The sequence below is a fragment of the Chrysemys picta genome, chromosome 4, assembly GCF_011386835.1.
Source record: "Chrysemys picta bellii isolate R12L10 chromosome 4, ASM1138683v2, whole genome shotgun sequence".
Lineage (NCBI taxonomy): Eukaryota > Metazoa > Chordata > Testudines > Emydidae > Chrysemys > Chrysemys picta.
The window spans coordinates 19,754,718-19,770,311 of NC_088794.1; the positions used below are offsets into that span (position 1 = coordinate 19,754,718).

Genomic DNA, 15,594 nt, shown 5'->3' on the forward strand with positions numbered 1-15,594 from the left:
TGCAGCTGTGCGAGTTTTTTGTTGAGGTTGATGAATTTCCACTCCATACGGCTAAATGTAATGCCTTGCATGGTGTCAAGTATCAGGGGGTAGCCGTGTTAGTCTGTATCCACAAAAATGCATCTGAAGAAGTGGTTTTTTACCCACGAAAGCTTATGCCTAAATAAATCTGTTAGTCTTTAAGGTGCCACCGGACTCCTTGTTGTTTTTTTGCATTTACAGAGCATCTTCCATCCAAGGATCAGAGAGCACTTTACAAAGGAGGTCAATATCATAACCCCCCAATTTTAGAGCTGGGAAAACTAAGGAACAGGGAGGCATCTTTGCTCATGGTCACACACCAAGTCAGTGGAAGAGTTCTAAAGAGGAAGCAGGAGTCACCTGCTCTAACCATTAGACCACACTCCCTCCAAGAGCTGAGCATAGGATCCGGGAGTCCTGGTGCCCAGCCCTGTGCACTAAACAGGAGAGATCGCTTCCAATTTGGTTTATCGTCAACATGGAATGGCAAGCAACTCTGCCACTATCCCATTTCCGCCGACTCCTTCGCATTCCCTCTGCAGCACCCTGGGGGAGGAGGCAGCAGCCACCCACTCCTTAGATGTGTTTTGGAAGAAAAACAGCAACAAGCTCAGGCTTAGGAGGAGCAATGAAATATCTGTGGTGAAAATTTCAACAGCAGTACTGTCTGCTTCCCCACCCCCAGCATCACAGGAATAACAGGGCATCCTATGGGGGTCCCCAGGTTAAGCCGCCCATGCAGGGGAAGCAGCAGGGTATAATGCATGCAGAATCACCTATGCCCTTTGCTAGCTATAGGCACATAGGCTATACCATGCCATGCAGTGGCCACTACCTGATGGTTCAGAAGCTGGCGGCCCTGCCCATAATGCACTGGGGCAATTGTGGATCCCTGTGTATGACATGTGGGTAGGTGAAATGGGGCACATGTTCGCTCCTCATCCCTGCTGTGGCCTGATGAGGCCATCCAGCCCTGGCTCTACACCTGGGCCCGAAGGGACGTGCTCCTACTGAAGTGGGCACAGAGGAGTTCTGTCTGTGGTAGAATTCTTCTCCTGGCATTTCATGAGAATGCCCCAGGAGGTGCCAGTGTAACAACCCTGGCCCTGCTGGGGGGCAGCAGCAGAGAACACTGTCCTGGGGGGGGGGGGGGGGGAGACAGCCAAGAGAGGGCAGCTCAAGCTGGGGAGGGGACTTGGAAATGGCCCAAAGGGGGCAGCGGGAAGGCAGTTAGAGAAGGAGGAGGCGGACGGAGGCATTGCTGGTTGAAAAAGGGATTTGCTGAGGAAACTGGACCATGAACCGCCGGGTGCAAGGAGCTCACCACGAGGGGCACAGAGCTCTGCCCAGTGAGGTTGCCAGTTGGGGCACTGACAGCGGGAGATGGTTTGGGCGCCTGGGGCGTGGAGGTGGTTCTCAGGGGGAGGAGCTGTCGTTTGCAGGTGGACCTGCTGGAAAGAGGCGCGGGCATCACAGTGTTGAAGCAAAGGAGCATCGCAAGCCGGAGAGAGGGAAGGCGGGACAGCTGGGGTGAAGCTGAGTGCAGCCAGGCGGAGGAGGAGTGGATTCCCTCTTGGGGTGACGCAGCCGGGTGCTGAAAAACTTTGTTTCTGGTGATGGTAATTTACAGTTTACTGCCTCCCTAAGCAAGTATTTGATATTACTGTATATTATTTATTGTGTATTATCCATCTATTCTTTCTAGTCTGTTATTGTTCCTGACACATTGCTGGATTTTTCTTGTATAAAGTTTACAATGTTTAGGTTGTGTCCATTGTGTTGGTTTGCCCCTGCCTCTCCTCATGGTAGGCATAGGCTAGCCGAGGCCTGGGGCACCGGTCAATCCACCCACTCACCCTCTCCCACCACTTTCATCCCTTCCATCGGCACTGTCACTGTCCCAGGGCTCTGGTCACCAAAGGGGGTGTCGTAAGAAGGGGATCCCATGAGCAAAGGCAAACCCCTAGCTCCAGTTCTGCCCATCTCTCTGATCCAGCATCCCTGCCAGGCGTGGCGCTTATCCCTGGCTCCTAACCATGCTTCTGGAGAGCAAATATTTCTCCTACCCCATGTTCTCTTCTCCTCCCTCGACTCCAACAGAGAGAGATTCCTCACTCCACAGCCTCTATTGTTGCTGGGGCTCACTCCATTGCAATACTAGTTCCTCCCATGGGGTATGTCCCACAGTGCCAGCCACCTGAGGGCACATCAGGAAACAGCAAGGCTGCCAACACTGCCCTATTATATTAGAAATCCCTTCTTTAAATAAAACATTGCCTGTCTCCTACTCAATCAGCATGGGACCCCTTATATCTCATGTAACGCCCCAGTGCGTGGGATCACTGTGCCACTCAAATTTGGCCTGGTCGCCACCCCTCCCCCCTGCCATGGCAGAGGCTCTGACGTAGCTCCCGACGCCCGTGTGGAACCTGAACAGGAGCTGCAGTGGCTTCCCGGCCCACCGCCTGTGGCCCTGGGTTCTCTGCAGTGCCCCGGACTGGAGAGAGAGATTCCCTAGGAAGGACGGGGCAGAGAAGGGAAGGGACTCACCCCCCAAGGCTCAAATCAAGACTGGGGACAGCTGAGGTCTGTCCCATATTTGAAATACACTGTGGGCCACCGTAGGCAGTGGAAGCAGGTGCACAGTCTCCAAAGGGTTAACCTTCACGCCAGTGTGCTGCAGATCTTGATACACTAATTGCACCCACAGACAATGCACTGGGGCTAACACAGGCACTGGGCAACCCACGGAGGAGGCAGATAGGGAGTGAGGGGCATTCGCAGCTAGCACACGAGGGGAACGTTGTCCCTTAGCCACCAAGCCAACCACGCAACCTGCGTCATAGCCAGCATAGGGCCAGCCCACCCCCTCCATCCCCAGAGGGATCTTCAAAGGGCCCCTTCTCTGGGACTCAATGGCCAGGCGTGTCTCTGGACACTGCTGTTCTGCAGAGACTCAAAGGTGGAAGATTGGTGCCCTCTGGTGGTTAGAGCTGAGGAGCTTCTTAAAAAGTTCCTTTTTTAAAACCTGCCTTGGGAAACTAATTCCAGCCCTTACAGTGTGGGGTCCGCGGGCACTGGCTCACCCAGGCCGGCTTTCCAGAGAGCTGGCCTTGGAAAGCCCACCCCTGCTTCTCCTTCCTTTTGCACCCTCACCCTTCACACTGTCACCTTAAAATCAGCACTGCTGGTGAAAGAGGCCAGCCTGATAGCCCTTGAGCCGTGTGCGTATCCACCTAGCAGGTACAGCCTGACCAGAGGCAGGGCATACTTCCCACACTCTGCCACCCCAGCATGACCCAGGGGGAACCCTTCCGGGGGTGAGAGGAAGGCTGAGTCGCCACAGCCCAGCTGTTCACTGGCCGCTCCAAGGAGAGTGAAGACGAAGGCCAAGATTTGGGCTAGGGAGGTTAAACTGGAATTAACCAGCTTGGAATCTGGGCAGGTGCCGGAGGTTAACACCATGTCCTCCATCATTCATGTCCCAGGATCTTCATTCCCATTGGTGCTCTGGCCCTTGGCTTTGCATTTCACCTGCAGCCAGCCCCTCCCAGCAGCAACGCGGACCCTAACGACACCCTGGGTCTTTCATTCAGTACTGCCACCAAGGGATGAATGTGGCCAGCTGCCCTTTACTGCCGCTCCTTGGAGGGGCTAAACTAAGCTGCCCCCGACGAGGGACGCCGGATTTGCTAAGCCACCCCTGATGAGGGACCCTGGATTTGCTAGAGCCGGACAGTGGTTTGTTCTTTCCACACCACGGGACGTTCTAGTGTAGACAAGGCGCTGGTGTTTTGTTACCATGCTTGCTGCAAGTCTAGAGGCTGTGGTGCAAAACTTGGAAAGGAAATCGGAAGAGGTAATTCGGGTTTGACAAGGCCTAAGGCACTTTGTTATTGCAGGGCTCAGCAGCGTACGCATGCGTAGCTAGGCTAGACTCCCATAGCAGTCAGCATTTAGCTTGGCAGCCCAGCCGGCCTTACATCTGCCTCCGTGTTCTTAGCCTTCCTTCTAGGTGAAAATCAACCCAGCGCAGAAGCCAGCCCAAAACGTGACCAGTTCCCACTTACACTGTTCGTTATTGTCACGCCCTTGCCCGTCTGTACCCAGCTGTTGTCTCAGGCCTGCATCTTAGATTGGAAAGTCTTTGGGACAAGGACCCAGTTTTTTGTTCTAAATGTATACAGCACTTAGCACAATGGGGGGCTTGGTCCACACTTAGGTGCTATCTCAATACAAATAATGAATGTAAATGCTCCAAATAGGTTTTACATGAGGCTCAGTTGGTGCCTAGCCTCTCCGCCCGGGGTGCATTTCAACCTCACCAAAAGTGCTTGGGTCCAGTTTTTCAACAGAAAATGAAAACCAAAGGGAGCTCTTTTTAGAGATTTCAAACTTTGAAAGTTTATTTAATTTTTTTACAGCTATTTAATGGCATAAAATCTGACAATGGTACAGACACAGAGCCCCTCCCCGCTCGCTCCTTGTCAACGATTCTTTTAGGCCGACTGGGCAAGGCATGCTGAGCAGACCAACAGCAGGTGCACGGTTCCACAGATCAGCGGCGATGGCACCCAGATGGGACCGGGGAAACCAAACAGGGGAGGGAATGAAGTGGGGGAGGACTTCCATGCCGCGCTCCAGCAACAGCCCGAAGATAAGACTAAAAAGCTTCAGATCGTGTGTCAGACGCACAGAAATCACACACAGCGGAAACACAAATGCTGTAAGATGCACCCAACTCCACCTCCCACCTCTGCCTCCCACGGATGTCGTAAAAAGGACCAGATCCTCAGCTGGTGTAAAGCGGCACAGTGTAACTTCAGTGGAGCTGATTTGCACCAGCTGTGGAGCTGGCCTGAGGTTGACACTCTGGAAGCTCTGCCCAGTGCTGGAGGACAAGGGTTACCGTGTTCATTGGGCCTCCCTGTTGGGGCTGTGCTGTGTGGAGGCATTTGCCCCTCTCGGCTTCACACTCTATTCTTCCTTACCCTGTAGGCAGCTGCTGCCCACTTCTCCTCCTTCAAGGGCTCCCTCTCTCCTTCTTTGCCCCCCTCCACACTGCTCTCCTCACCTCCACCCTCTCTCCATTGCCCTAGGTTTGGGCTGCGTTGCAGCATGAGCTCTTGGGGGCAGGCGCCATGCCCTTGGTATACATCATTTGCCATGCCCCCGAGCCTCCAGGCTCTGTACACGTATTCATTAGCCAGGCTATAGTCCCTTGCTGTGAATCAAGTAGCAAACATGAGCTCTGGGAGACCGGCCCAGGGTAGGAAGTCATCCTGCACCCTTGAGAGGATGAAAGGACTCCAGGGTACATTGCTCCATAGACACACGCCAGGAGGGGGGGTGCTGGGTCACACACGCAGAGGTGGTGGCTGCTCACTCGGGCCCTACCGTGGAAGGGCAGCCCAAGCCTGGGGGCAGACCCTTTCCAGGTGGTGTCTAACCATTCGTCTGCTCTGCCTCTCTCAACGCAGGGGCTCAGTCAAACACAGAAAAGTGGCACCCCTTCCCTGGGGCTTTCACGAGAGTGACCCCGCCCAGACAGCCAGCTCCTCAGTTGGGGTAAAGCTGTGTAGTGCCACTAACGCTGTTGGAGTCAGGAAAGCTCCATTAAAACCAATGCAGCGCTGCTGATTTATACCAGCCACAAGGGCAAGAGGACCACTGTTGCACAAAGGGACCCCACCACGCTCAGACAGCAAATGAAACCCAGGCTGGATTGGCCTCCCCGCTGAGCTGGAGCCATGTCCTCTGCCCTGTCCCCTCACCATCCCTTTGGCTGGCTGGGCCTCCAGTGGGGAGGGAAGGAATCACATCTGGAGCCCACTTGCCAACTCTCCAGTGCCCTCCTCAGGTTGATCTGACATACAAGCAGCCTGGTAGGGAGAGGTCCTGCCCATGCACAACCCCCACCAGCACTCCCAGGGGATGCTCAGCACCTGCCCCAAGCACAGCAAGTGACTGCCCCTCCGCCCCCGAGATTTGTAACTTGACAGCCAGCCTGATCTGCTTCTCCAGCAGTGGGAAGGGAGTGGGGAGCACCTCACCACCTGATTTCCCTCTTCGGCCACAGGATCAGGCTGGGGGGAGTCTGCCAATCAGTCACTCCTTCTTCTGGTAACGGATGTGGAGGCAACTCACTGTCTCCTCTCCCACTCTGGCCATAGACTGGAAGAGGAGAGGGCAGCAAGGAACAGGGGCCAGTCCACCCTCAACGCCAGCAACGCTATCAGCTTGGTTTGAAACATCAGACTCCAAATCCCTGCTCTTGTTTGCTCAGCTGCTATTTCAGATTGATTCGGTTCCTTTCTAGGTCAGTGCCGGCAGCTGACATCCAACCTGGGCTTTGGCTACCTTATCGCTTTCCAGTGTTTCAGAAACAGCACACGGTCCTACAGCAGCTGAGCACCAAAACAGAGCCAGCCTGCTGGAGCCTTGCTTCTGCACGGTGCAGAGGGGAACGTGGGCAGAGGCCCTGGGGCTGATGAACATGCGCCCCCATGAGCCAGCTAATAACCTGTGTGGTTTATCCTCAGTGCAACGTAAAAAGCTCTTAAATGCAGTTAACCAGGATGGCAACTGGTAGGCCTTTCAGCAAGTTTTCAACTTAAAATCCGGTAACAAGGAAGGGAAAAACCGCTGAAGAACCATTGCAAAACCTTCAGTCAAGTTCATCCTCAAAAGGTATAAAACAGCAGTCCCCCAGGATGCTAAACCAGATGCACCAGGGTCCACACAGAATGGCAAATGACACCTTCAGCCTGTGTCTCTTCCCACACACCTCCATCCATCTTTTGAAACATTTTCTCACACTTTTCCTTCCTTCCTTCCTTCCTTCCTTTTTTGTTTTTTTTGCTTTATCTTTTGGAAAACGCTCTCATCGCAGGATTTTTTTTTTTTACAGTACTTTCCAGTTTCACAAAAGCTTTTTTGTTTCGTTGGTTGGTTGGTTGGTTGGTTGGTTGGTTGTTACAGGTTTATTGGAAAAAGTTAACAAACAAAAACAAAAATAAATAGTGGCAAGATGAAATCGGAGCTTCCCATGCATGGAACTGCTGATGGGAAAGAGACAGTATAGGTACAAGAGTCAACCAAAGACAATAAATATAGCCACACACGGCATCAGAAAGGGTCATGGTGCTGAGGGTTGTCACGCCTCTTTCAGGGATAAGCAGCAAGGCTCGGGTCCTGATAATGTTTGCCCTTGTTTAAACCACTGAGTAGTTCCCATTGACTTCAGCTGGGATTTTCAAAAGGACCTAAAAGAGTGAAGTTCTTGTCCTAGATGACGGGCCAGATTTTCAAACGTGCAGGCAGATGCCTATTGGAACTTACAAAAAAAGTCTCAGTAGCTTAGAAATTAATGGGCATTAGGCAGTTATCTCAAACAGACACTTTTGCAAACCGCACTAGAAAACCGCACCTGAAAATCTGGCCCCAAGCTCTTGGGGTAGGGCCCATCTTTTCTTATGTATTTGGACAGCACTAGCACACTGAGGCCCTGCCTCTGAGCAGGGCCCCTAGGTGAACTGCAATGCAAATAAATAATAAATAATAATAATGAAAGGTGACTACTGCGGATGGAAATTCAATGGAGGGGGGGTTAACTTCTCTGAAAATCACAGCCTTCAGTGGGACTCCTCACGGAAGTAAAGCTACTCGTGTGCCTGCGTGGTTGTTGGCTCGGGACCCTTCCGTCCTTGTTGCTCTGTGGTATTTGTGCTGCAGTCACGCGGACGATCAAGCAGAGCAGGGATGGTTTTGTGCACCTTGCTATTGGTAAACTCTGTGGTTCGTTCATTGCACTGTTGAAGTCCCTGGTGCTAATGATATGATTTGTGATATTTTTCGGTTGAATGTTTTCAGAGCTGATGCTGCAAATGATAATAACTAGGTGGCACAGGACGCCTTCCAGTGACCTCAATGGGCTTTGGAGCAGGGCCATTGTGATTATTACCATGAGCCTGCAATGGCTTGATGAGACCGTCATGGTAATAACACTAGGCACGATGCTACCTAGCAGTTGTTTGGCAGGATCAGACTCTGAGAGTGAAATTCACCCCAGATCATAAAGCCTACAAACCACTTAATGCCATGATTTAAACCCTATCTTGAGGCTCTGAATAATGCCTCAGCCTTGTGCTGGGGGGAATTTCACCCTTTGTCCTCCAAAGAACACTGTCAGACGATAAAAAAAACAAGAAAAGAGCAAATCCCACATCCACGTCATTCACGATCCCCCCGCAAGAGAATCCCTTCTGAAACCATTTTTTTTACACGCTAAATGGCTTTCTGCCATTTACACAGTCGTTCACTTTTTGCATTTGACTCCTCTTGCACAATGGAACCAGATTGGTCAGTTTAAACTGTTGGGGGGAGGGGGGGAGTGGTGGAATTAAGACAGTTTCAATTCCTGGCTCCGAGGTTGGGTTGCAAAAACTGCAGGAAACTTTTAAGTCCTGCACAAAAAAATCTGTTCTGGTAGAAATCAAAAGAAAATCCAGGAAATATTTCTGTAAAACTTGAAACAAAATCTAAATTTGGGAGCTGAACCTCCCTGCCAGTGTCCCCGAGACAGAATATTTGTGGAGTCTCAGGCCCTGATCCTGCAAATACTTAGGCGTGTGCCTAATTTCATTCATGTAAGTTGTCCCATGGCGGTCAATAGGAATGACTCACACGAGTAGTTACCTGTGTGCATGTTTGCAGGATCGAGGCCACAGTCACTGAAGAACAAGGACATAAAACTGCCCCATAATATCTATTAAAATCCTTTTTAGCATTTCAAAAGTTCTCTGCAATTTTTCTTAAAATAACCCATCTCCCCACCCTGGGAAATAACTGCAGCTCTTGCAGAACAAAATCAAGGCAAATATGCCTTGAAAATCCAATGGACTGAGCCTCTGACACTGCCCTGATGTGTGACCATGGGCATGTCAGTTACCATGCTCTGTGCCTCTGTTTCCCCTCCCACCCTTTGTCTATTTAGATCATAAGCTCTCTGAGGCCAGCACTGTCCCTCATTATGGATATGTACAGCACCTAGCACCATGGGGGTCCTGATCTCAGTTGGTTGCTACCATAATACAAATAATGATAGATTATAAAACAGACAGTGATAGGGAGTATTACTACCCCTTTAAGGGACAGTCTGGAGTTTACAGCCAAGACAGGCTGGGCACAGTCAAGGAGCAACCTGCCCCACCCTTGTGGCTTGGCTACATAAACAGGAAAAGGAGGCAGCCGGGCTGCTAAGAGTGAGAGGATCAGCAGCTATGTTGTCTGCTGCAGGTTCCCCAGGTCACTAGCCTGTCTTGGGCCCTAGAAACTTTGCTGTTTCTGAATGTAAGTCTGGTTGCTCTGAAGTAAGGAGCTTCTGATCTTGGTTAAGTGGTTCCTCCCCGACCTGGTGCCTCGGGAAAAGGGAGAAAGCCTGCCTGCCTCCGACAACATTAAGGGTATGTCTGTGCTTCAGCTGCTGCAGTAATACAGCTATGGGGCTCTGCTGTAGTGTAGACCCTGCTGTGTCTACGCTGGGGGCTAGGATGACCTAACAGGTGCTCAGGGCTGTGAAATTTTCCACAGCTCTGAGTCGTGTAGCTAGGTTGACCTAACTTTTAAGTGTCGACTAGGAGCTCTGGTGACTGGGGGTGATTTGGAGGCTTTCTTAAAAGGCTTTTTTTTGTTAGTTTGGTTTTGGCCTCCCCCCATTCTTGAATCCCGTGCAGACCCGAGAAGATACGTTTGCTCAAACCAGTTGTGGTGTGTCCTTTTAAAACAGTGCTTAGAGATAAAGAGAGGGAAACCTGTCAGCCAAATGAAACTTGGGAAGCTCTACGGTGCAGCCTGATCACTACCACCAGTTTAGCAACCCTTCCACTCCGTCTCCTGTGCCTCTTTGCCTTCTATGACGCGTCTCTGACGCTTAGATGGGAAGAGCCAGTGGTCAGCAATTGCCCATAGCTCCATAAGGGAGAGCATGGGGCCTGATTCTGATTTTCTACTGTTGTAAATCAGGAGCAGTCAGTGGACAAGTGTGGGGTAAGAGGCGATTTAGCCCTAGCCACCCAATGCGTGGGCCTGAGGCTGCCTTGCATCTTGTCATAATTTGCACTAGTGCAGAGTGGCTAGAACACACTCTTGTTCTGGTAGAGTGGCACTTCCCCCTCACTTGGCGTGGAAGTAAATGATGAGACGCAGGGCAGGGCAAGGGCAAATCAGGCCCTACACCTCCCAAGTCTAATCTCCACTACATTTCGTCTTCAAAACTTCCTCCCTTCGTGTATCAACATGTTCCATTCCAGATTTAGTTCAGCCTCTAAATGCTGCCGATGGCATGTTTGATGCCAGCCATCTGAACGGTTGTCACCAAGTCTTTGAAACCAAATTCCGCCAGTGAAACAACCGGCCATTAAAATACATGTGAAGCAAGGTCCTCTTCTCCTGTTTCTGCTACGACTGACCGGAGGCAGTGTGTGCAGGAACAGCAGAGCTATACTTTGACTCGGGTGGGCCTTGCTTAGGGTTACCATACGTCCGGATTTTCCAGGACATGTCCGGCTTTTGGGGGCTCAAATCCCCGTCCGGGGGGAAATCCCCAAAAGCCGGACATGTCCGGGAAAATCGGGAGGCTCGGCCGGGGCCTCTTTGTGCGGGGCCGGGGTCGCGGGGCCGGGGGCATGGTGCCGGGCTGGGAGCCGGGCCGGGCGCGCGGTGCCGGGCTGGGGGCCAGGCCGGGCCAGGGTCGCAGTGCCGGGCCGGTCCCGCGGGGCCGGTCCGGGGCCGGGGAGCCGGGCCCGCGGGGCTGGGAGCCGGGCCCAGGGAGCCGGGCCGGGGTCGGGGAGCCAGGCCGGGCCCGCGGGGCTGGGAGCCGGGCCGGAGTCGGGGAGCCGGGCTCGGGGAGCCGGGCCGGGCCCGCGGGGCTGGGAGCCGGGCCGGAGTCGGGGAGCCGGGCCCGCGGGGCTGGGAGCCGGGCCGGGGTCGGGGAGCCGGGCTCGGGGAGCCGGGCCGGGCCCGCGGGGCTGGGAGCCGGGCCCGCGGGGCTGGGAGCCGGGAGTGGTCGGCCGGGGCCGCGCCTCCTCCCCCCCACTCCCCTCCCCCTTACCTGCTTCAGGCTTCCCGCGAATTAAATGTTCGCGGGAAGCAGGGGAGGGGGCGGAGACTTTGGGAGGGGGCGGAGTTGGGGCGGGGGCGGGGCCCCCGGGAGTGTCCTCCATTAGGAGGCACAAAATATGGTAACCCTAGCCTTGCTCCTGAGGAGAAGTGGGTTTGGAGGGTATCATGGGAGTCTGCCTTGGAGTTCTGTTTTGCCTGTTCCTTGCTTTAGCTCTGGTGCAGCTCATAATGCGGGGGACAAGGGGTAACTATGCGGAAGCAGTCAGAGACCACTGTGATCGGTGAACCACTGGTCCAGATGGTAATGCTGTCCCTGCGGCCTGTACAGTGATGCTGACAGTGATCGGATTAGGGATGGATGATGCTTTTAGAACAATGGACAGGCAGAAAGATCCCACAGATTCTCATCCATTGGGCAGCAGGGGAGTGGCTGATTACATGGAAATGCCTCATGCTCTGTCAGCGTTCTAGCTGCAGGAGGAGGGAATCAGGTCAACATGTGAGTCCTGAGGCACCAGGGAAATAGAGGGAATGGCTTATTGAGAAGGGGAGGAAACTTAAGGGAGGGGTTAAAGGGCCCCTCTTCCTCTCCTTGCTCCTGGTGGAGCACACGTGACCTAACTGAGAGCCGACCCAGGAGTTAGTGGTCATCTCTACAGAAGGGATGGTCCCTCCTTATCACTGTTGCAGACCATGATCTCGAACTGGTTTTGCACATGTAAAGAGCTGCTTGAGGGGCGGCATGGTCCAGGGGGTAGGACATTGACCTAGGATGCAGGAAACCTGGTTTCTATGACCAATTCTGCAACTAACTTACTGGATGACTTTAAGCAAGCCACTTCCCTTCGCCTCTCCTCCCACTTGTGTGTGTCTCCTATTTAAACTGTAAGCTCTTTGGGGCAGGAACCCTCTTACTACACGTCTGTTCAGCACAATGGGCGCCCAGACCTTGATTTGGGGCCTCTAAGTGTTACTGAAATACAAACAAACAAAAATACCATTGTAACTTCTTATTTACACTAGTGTGAAGAAACAATCAGGCCCCCAAAAAGGAGCTTAACCCTTTGCTCGATAAATCAGAACCCCCCCCCCCAACCCCAGTACAGAAGGTCACGAGCTGTCAGTGCTGTGGAAAGGCAAGCAGCCCGTTCACTAGATTGTCTTTTTCAACTGCCGCTTTGACATGAAAAACTTTAGCTTGCTGCCTAATCCAGGCGGGATGCTCCGCTGAAGTCCGTGGAGCTACCCCAGTGAAAGGGGAACCAGAACCTTGATTTTTTTGGGCCCCAGTGCATGAAAGCATTTAAAGCATGTGCTTATGACTGCCCTTCTGCGGGACAGCACTTGAGTGTGTTTAAATCCTACAGACTTCAAAGAGACTTTAGCAAGTGTTTAAAGTTAAGCATCTGCCTACATGCTGTCCTGAAGCAGGACACTTTTCTGAACCTGGGCCATAAGTTGTAGCCATTTTTATCAATGTATTAAGATTTTTGCCCCTCGGGTCTGAGAATATCAAACCTGATGTCGATAGATAAATTAGCTCGCCATTTTCAACAGTTTCCTTGGATAACTGATAAAATCAGGAATGTTAACTCCAGCTAAATCCTTACAAAAATACAAAATAAATAGATGTATAAAAGAGAGGTTGGGGCTCACATCCCCCCTAGTCTCCAAGAAGGCTCAGAGCGTTGCTCGTACATTTCATGTGAGCTTTTCCAACGGAGGTCTCTGCAGTATACGGCTGATCATTCTGAAGAGCAGTCCCCACCACCCAACACCAAAGCCAAACACGGTGGGGTGTTATTGCAGGCGTGCCCCCTCCCACTGCCCAAATGTTCTCGGTCCATATCTTAACCACGAGTGCCCAACTCAAATAGACACTCGAGGCTCCTGGACCCAGTTCTAGGTGCTGGTACGAGTGGCAGAAATGCAGGAGCCAAGCTTAGGTGCCCATATTTGATAAATGGACACCCCACATGTGTTCATCCTTCATAACTGGCACGGAAAAAGGCAAAAGGATGTTGGAGTTTTTGAACGGGCATTTGTAAATGTCTTGCAGGAAGGATTGCCATGAGGAGGGAAACAAGCTATCAGTTAAAGAACTCCTGGGGTCTGATTCTCCATCACGTTGCACCCTGTGCCACCCTTTGCACCAGGACCATGCTACATCAGAACAGGAACGTTTCACACCTACTTTGCACAGATGTGTCTGCACAACGTGGAGAGAATCAGGCCCAATGCTTCCTCCTCCCAGTCCGTCCACCCTCTAGTCATTTATTCTTTATCATGCATCCATTCTGGCAAAGGTGCAAGGATCATACACAGACAAAGATCTGGAACAGGAAATGCCAGCATGTCCTTTATGAGCTGTGCTTCTTGCATGTCATTTGCAACAACCCTTGAATAACTGACCTTTGCATCATATAAATGGGATCCTTGCACTTCTGCCTGTAGGAGCAATCCTACCTAGGATTCATTGGTCAATTAAGTTAGACCAGGAATGAATTTCCTCGCTAGATCATTACACTCCAAAGTCACAGCATGTCCCCGGTTCAGCTGAGAAACCAAAAGATAGCATGGACAAGCCCATGCCACCTTCTAGGTGTCAAAGCCCAAGAAACCAAGGGAGAGACAATACAGAGAGTTTTCCTTTAACGGACAGAGGTGACTGGCTGTTCACCTACTTATGACAACCCCTCCTTCCAAGCACTCAATCCTGCATTCCGTGCCACACCCACCACATCCACTGACTTCTTTAGTACACCACAAGCATCCGTGGAAGTTCTGGCTGTGTCAGGAAAGCAGGAATGAGCTTCAAAGAGACGAATGGCCAAATGCTCTGTGACTGTAAACTGGCGCAACTCCACTGAAGTCACTGGAGCTACACCCAATTGCAACAGGAGAGGATGTGATTGTATGTGTGTATACATACACACACGCACAGAAATATGAAACCATTCAAGAAACTTTTGAGACAACATGCACTGTCTTCTTTAGAGACATGGAGGCTGTGATAGCAGCTGCGTTTTACCCCCACGCTCCATTCACAAATGGAAACAGAACCTCGAAATAAATTAAAACATGCGCACAACACTTTGCGTAGATCGTAAATTTCATAGGTGCGATGTTGGAAGGTCCACGTGTCCCTGAAGAGATCAAACGAAAGCCAAAGGAGAAAAAAACAAAAGCCAACACAATGTGTTTCACCTGTGCCAGAAGTGTACGAGTTTTCTGATCGGAACCTGAACTGGTATCCGCTGGCCACACGCCAATGATCAGCTGTGCAAAGGACGCCATCCTAATAAATAAATAGCAACCCCAATTCTGCATCCGGCTTGTCAGCTGTTTGGTAACAATGGGAATGCACGTGCATCTGGTCTGGAGAAGCTGGTGTGATGTGTACATTCTGCTTCATCAAATATGCAAGCTCTCCTGGGAGCAGAAACATTAGAATATTCACTTGAGCTCCACTTCTTCCTCTTGCTATTGATTTCTTTATTGCATCCCAGGTAGGAGCTTTTCGCCAGCCTTGTCTTTAAGAAAAAACCTCTCCTCTCTCTGAAAGTTTCCCAGTGGCTGGGTTCGAAGGCAAACTCTGCTCTGGATACAAAGCTTTTAAATTACAGTCCCGGTGGCGGCTGGCATGTAAAGAAAGCCTCGTGCCCAGAGACTATCACGATCATGTCATTTAAAAAAAAACAAACAAACATGTCAGTTACAGGTTTCTTCCAAACTCTCCATCGCTCTCCCCATCCTCACCTTCCAGGGCTTCACGGAGGAGTGAACAATCGTGGCTCAACAGCCCACGCTGCTGGCCACAATGAGGATGCTGGATGTGACTACGGATGGGTGCAGGGGGTGGGAAACCAGACTGAACTGAATGAATGAAGACATTTTATGGAAGGCTCCAGTTTCTCCCCCATCCCTTTCCTGTTTTCTCAGTAGGAAAATGGAATGCTGCCCCAGGGAATCAGCTGGGGAGCAACACATGCTCCAGGAAATAAGTGATGGAGTCCCAGTGCTTCCAGAGGAAGAGGAGGAAGAGGAACAGCAGGGCGGTGCTGAGGATCCGCATGCGGGTCTTCATGAGGGGCGTGATGAAGTTGGCGATGGTGGAGACGAAGACGAGCAGCACCGCCATGAGGGCCAGGATGACGTTGATGAATTTGCCCAGCAGAGCCCGGGCATTGGCGTTCTCCACCCCTTCCAGCTGCACCACCTGCTGCTGCTGCTGCTGGAGCTCCAGCTTGGTGACGCGGGTGAGGCACGACTCTACTGCTTCCTGCAGAGGTAGAGTGAACCAGGGTTAGTTTGGCCGCAGGGTAGGACACCACAGTGTAGCAGCTACATTGTGTGGCAGAGTGTGCTGTCTGGTGGTTAGAACCAGGACTCCTGGGTTCTGTGCCTGTCTCCATGAGAGAGGGGAAGCTAGTGGGTTAGAGCCAGGGACTG

At 51.9% G+C, this 15,594-nt stretch overlaps 1 protein-coding gene across 4 annotated transcripts in view; it reads right to left on the minus strand.

Annotated features, from left to right (window-relative positions):
* Positions 1–14,106: 14,106 nt before the first annotated feature.
* Positions 14,107–15,594, minus strand: part of TMCC2 (transmembrane and coiled-coil domain family 2) — a 74,495-nt gene continuing 73,007 nt past the window's right edge. For all 4 annotated transcript variants that reach the window (XM_005306421.4, XM_065591525.1, XM_042849007.2 and 1 more), the window contains one exon: positions 14,107–15,424. In XM_005306421.4, the coding sequence (XP_005306478.2) occupies positions 15,113–15,424 (312 nt within the window). In that variant the 3' untranslated portion in view covers positions 14,107–15,112. The remainder of the gene's footprint in view (positions 15,425–15,594) is intronic.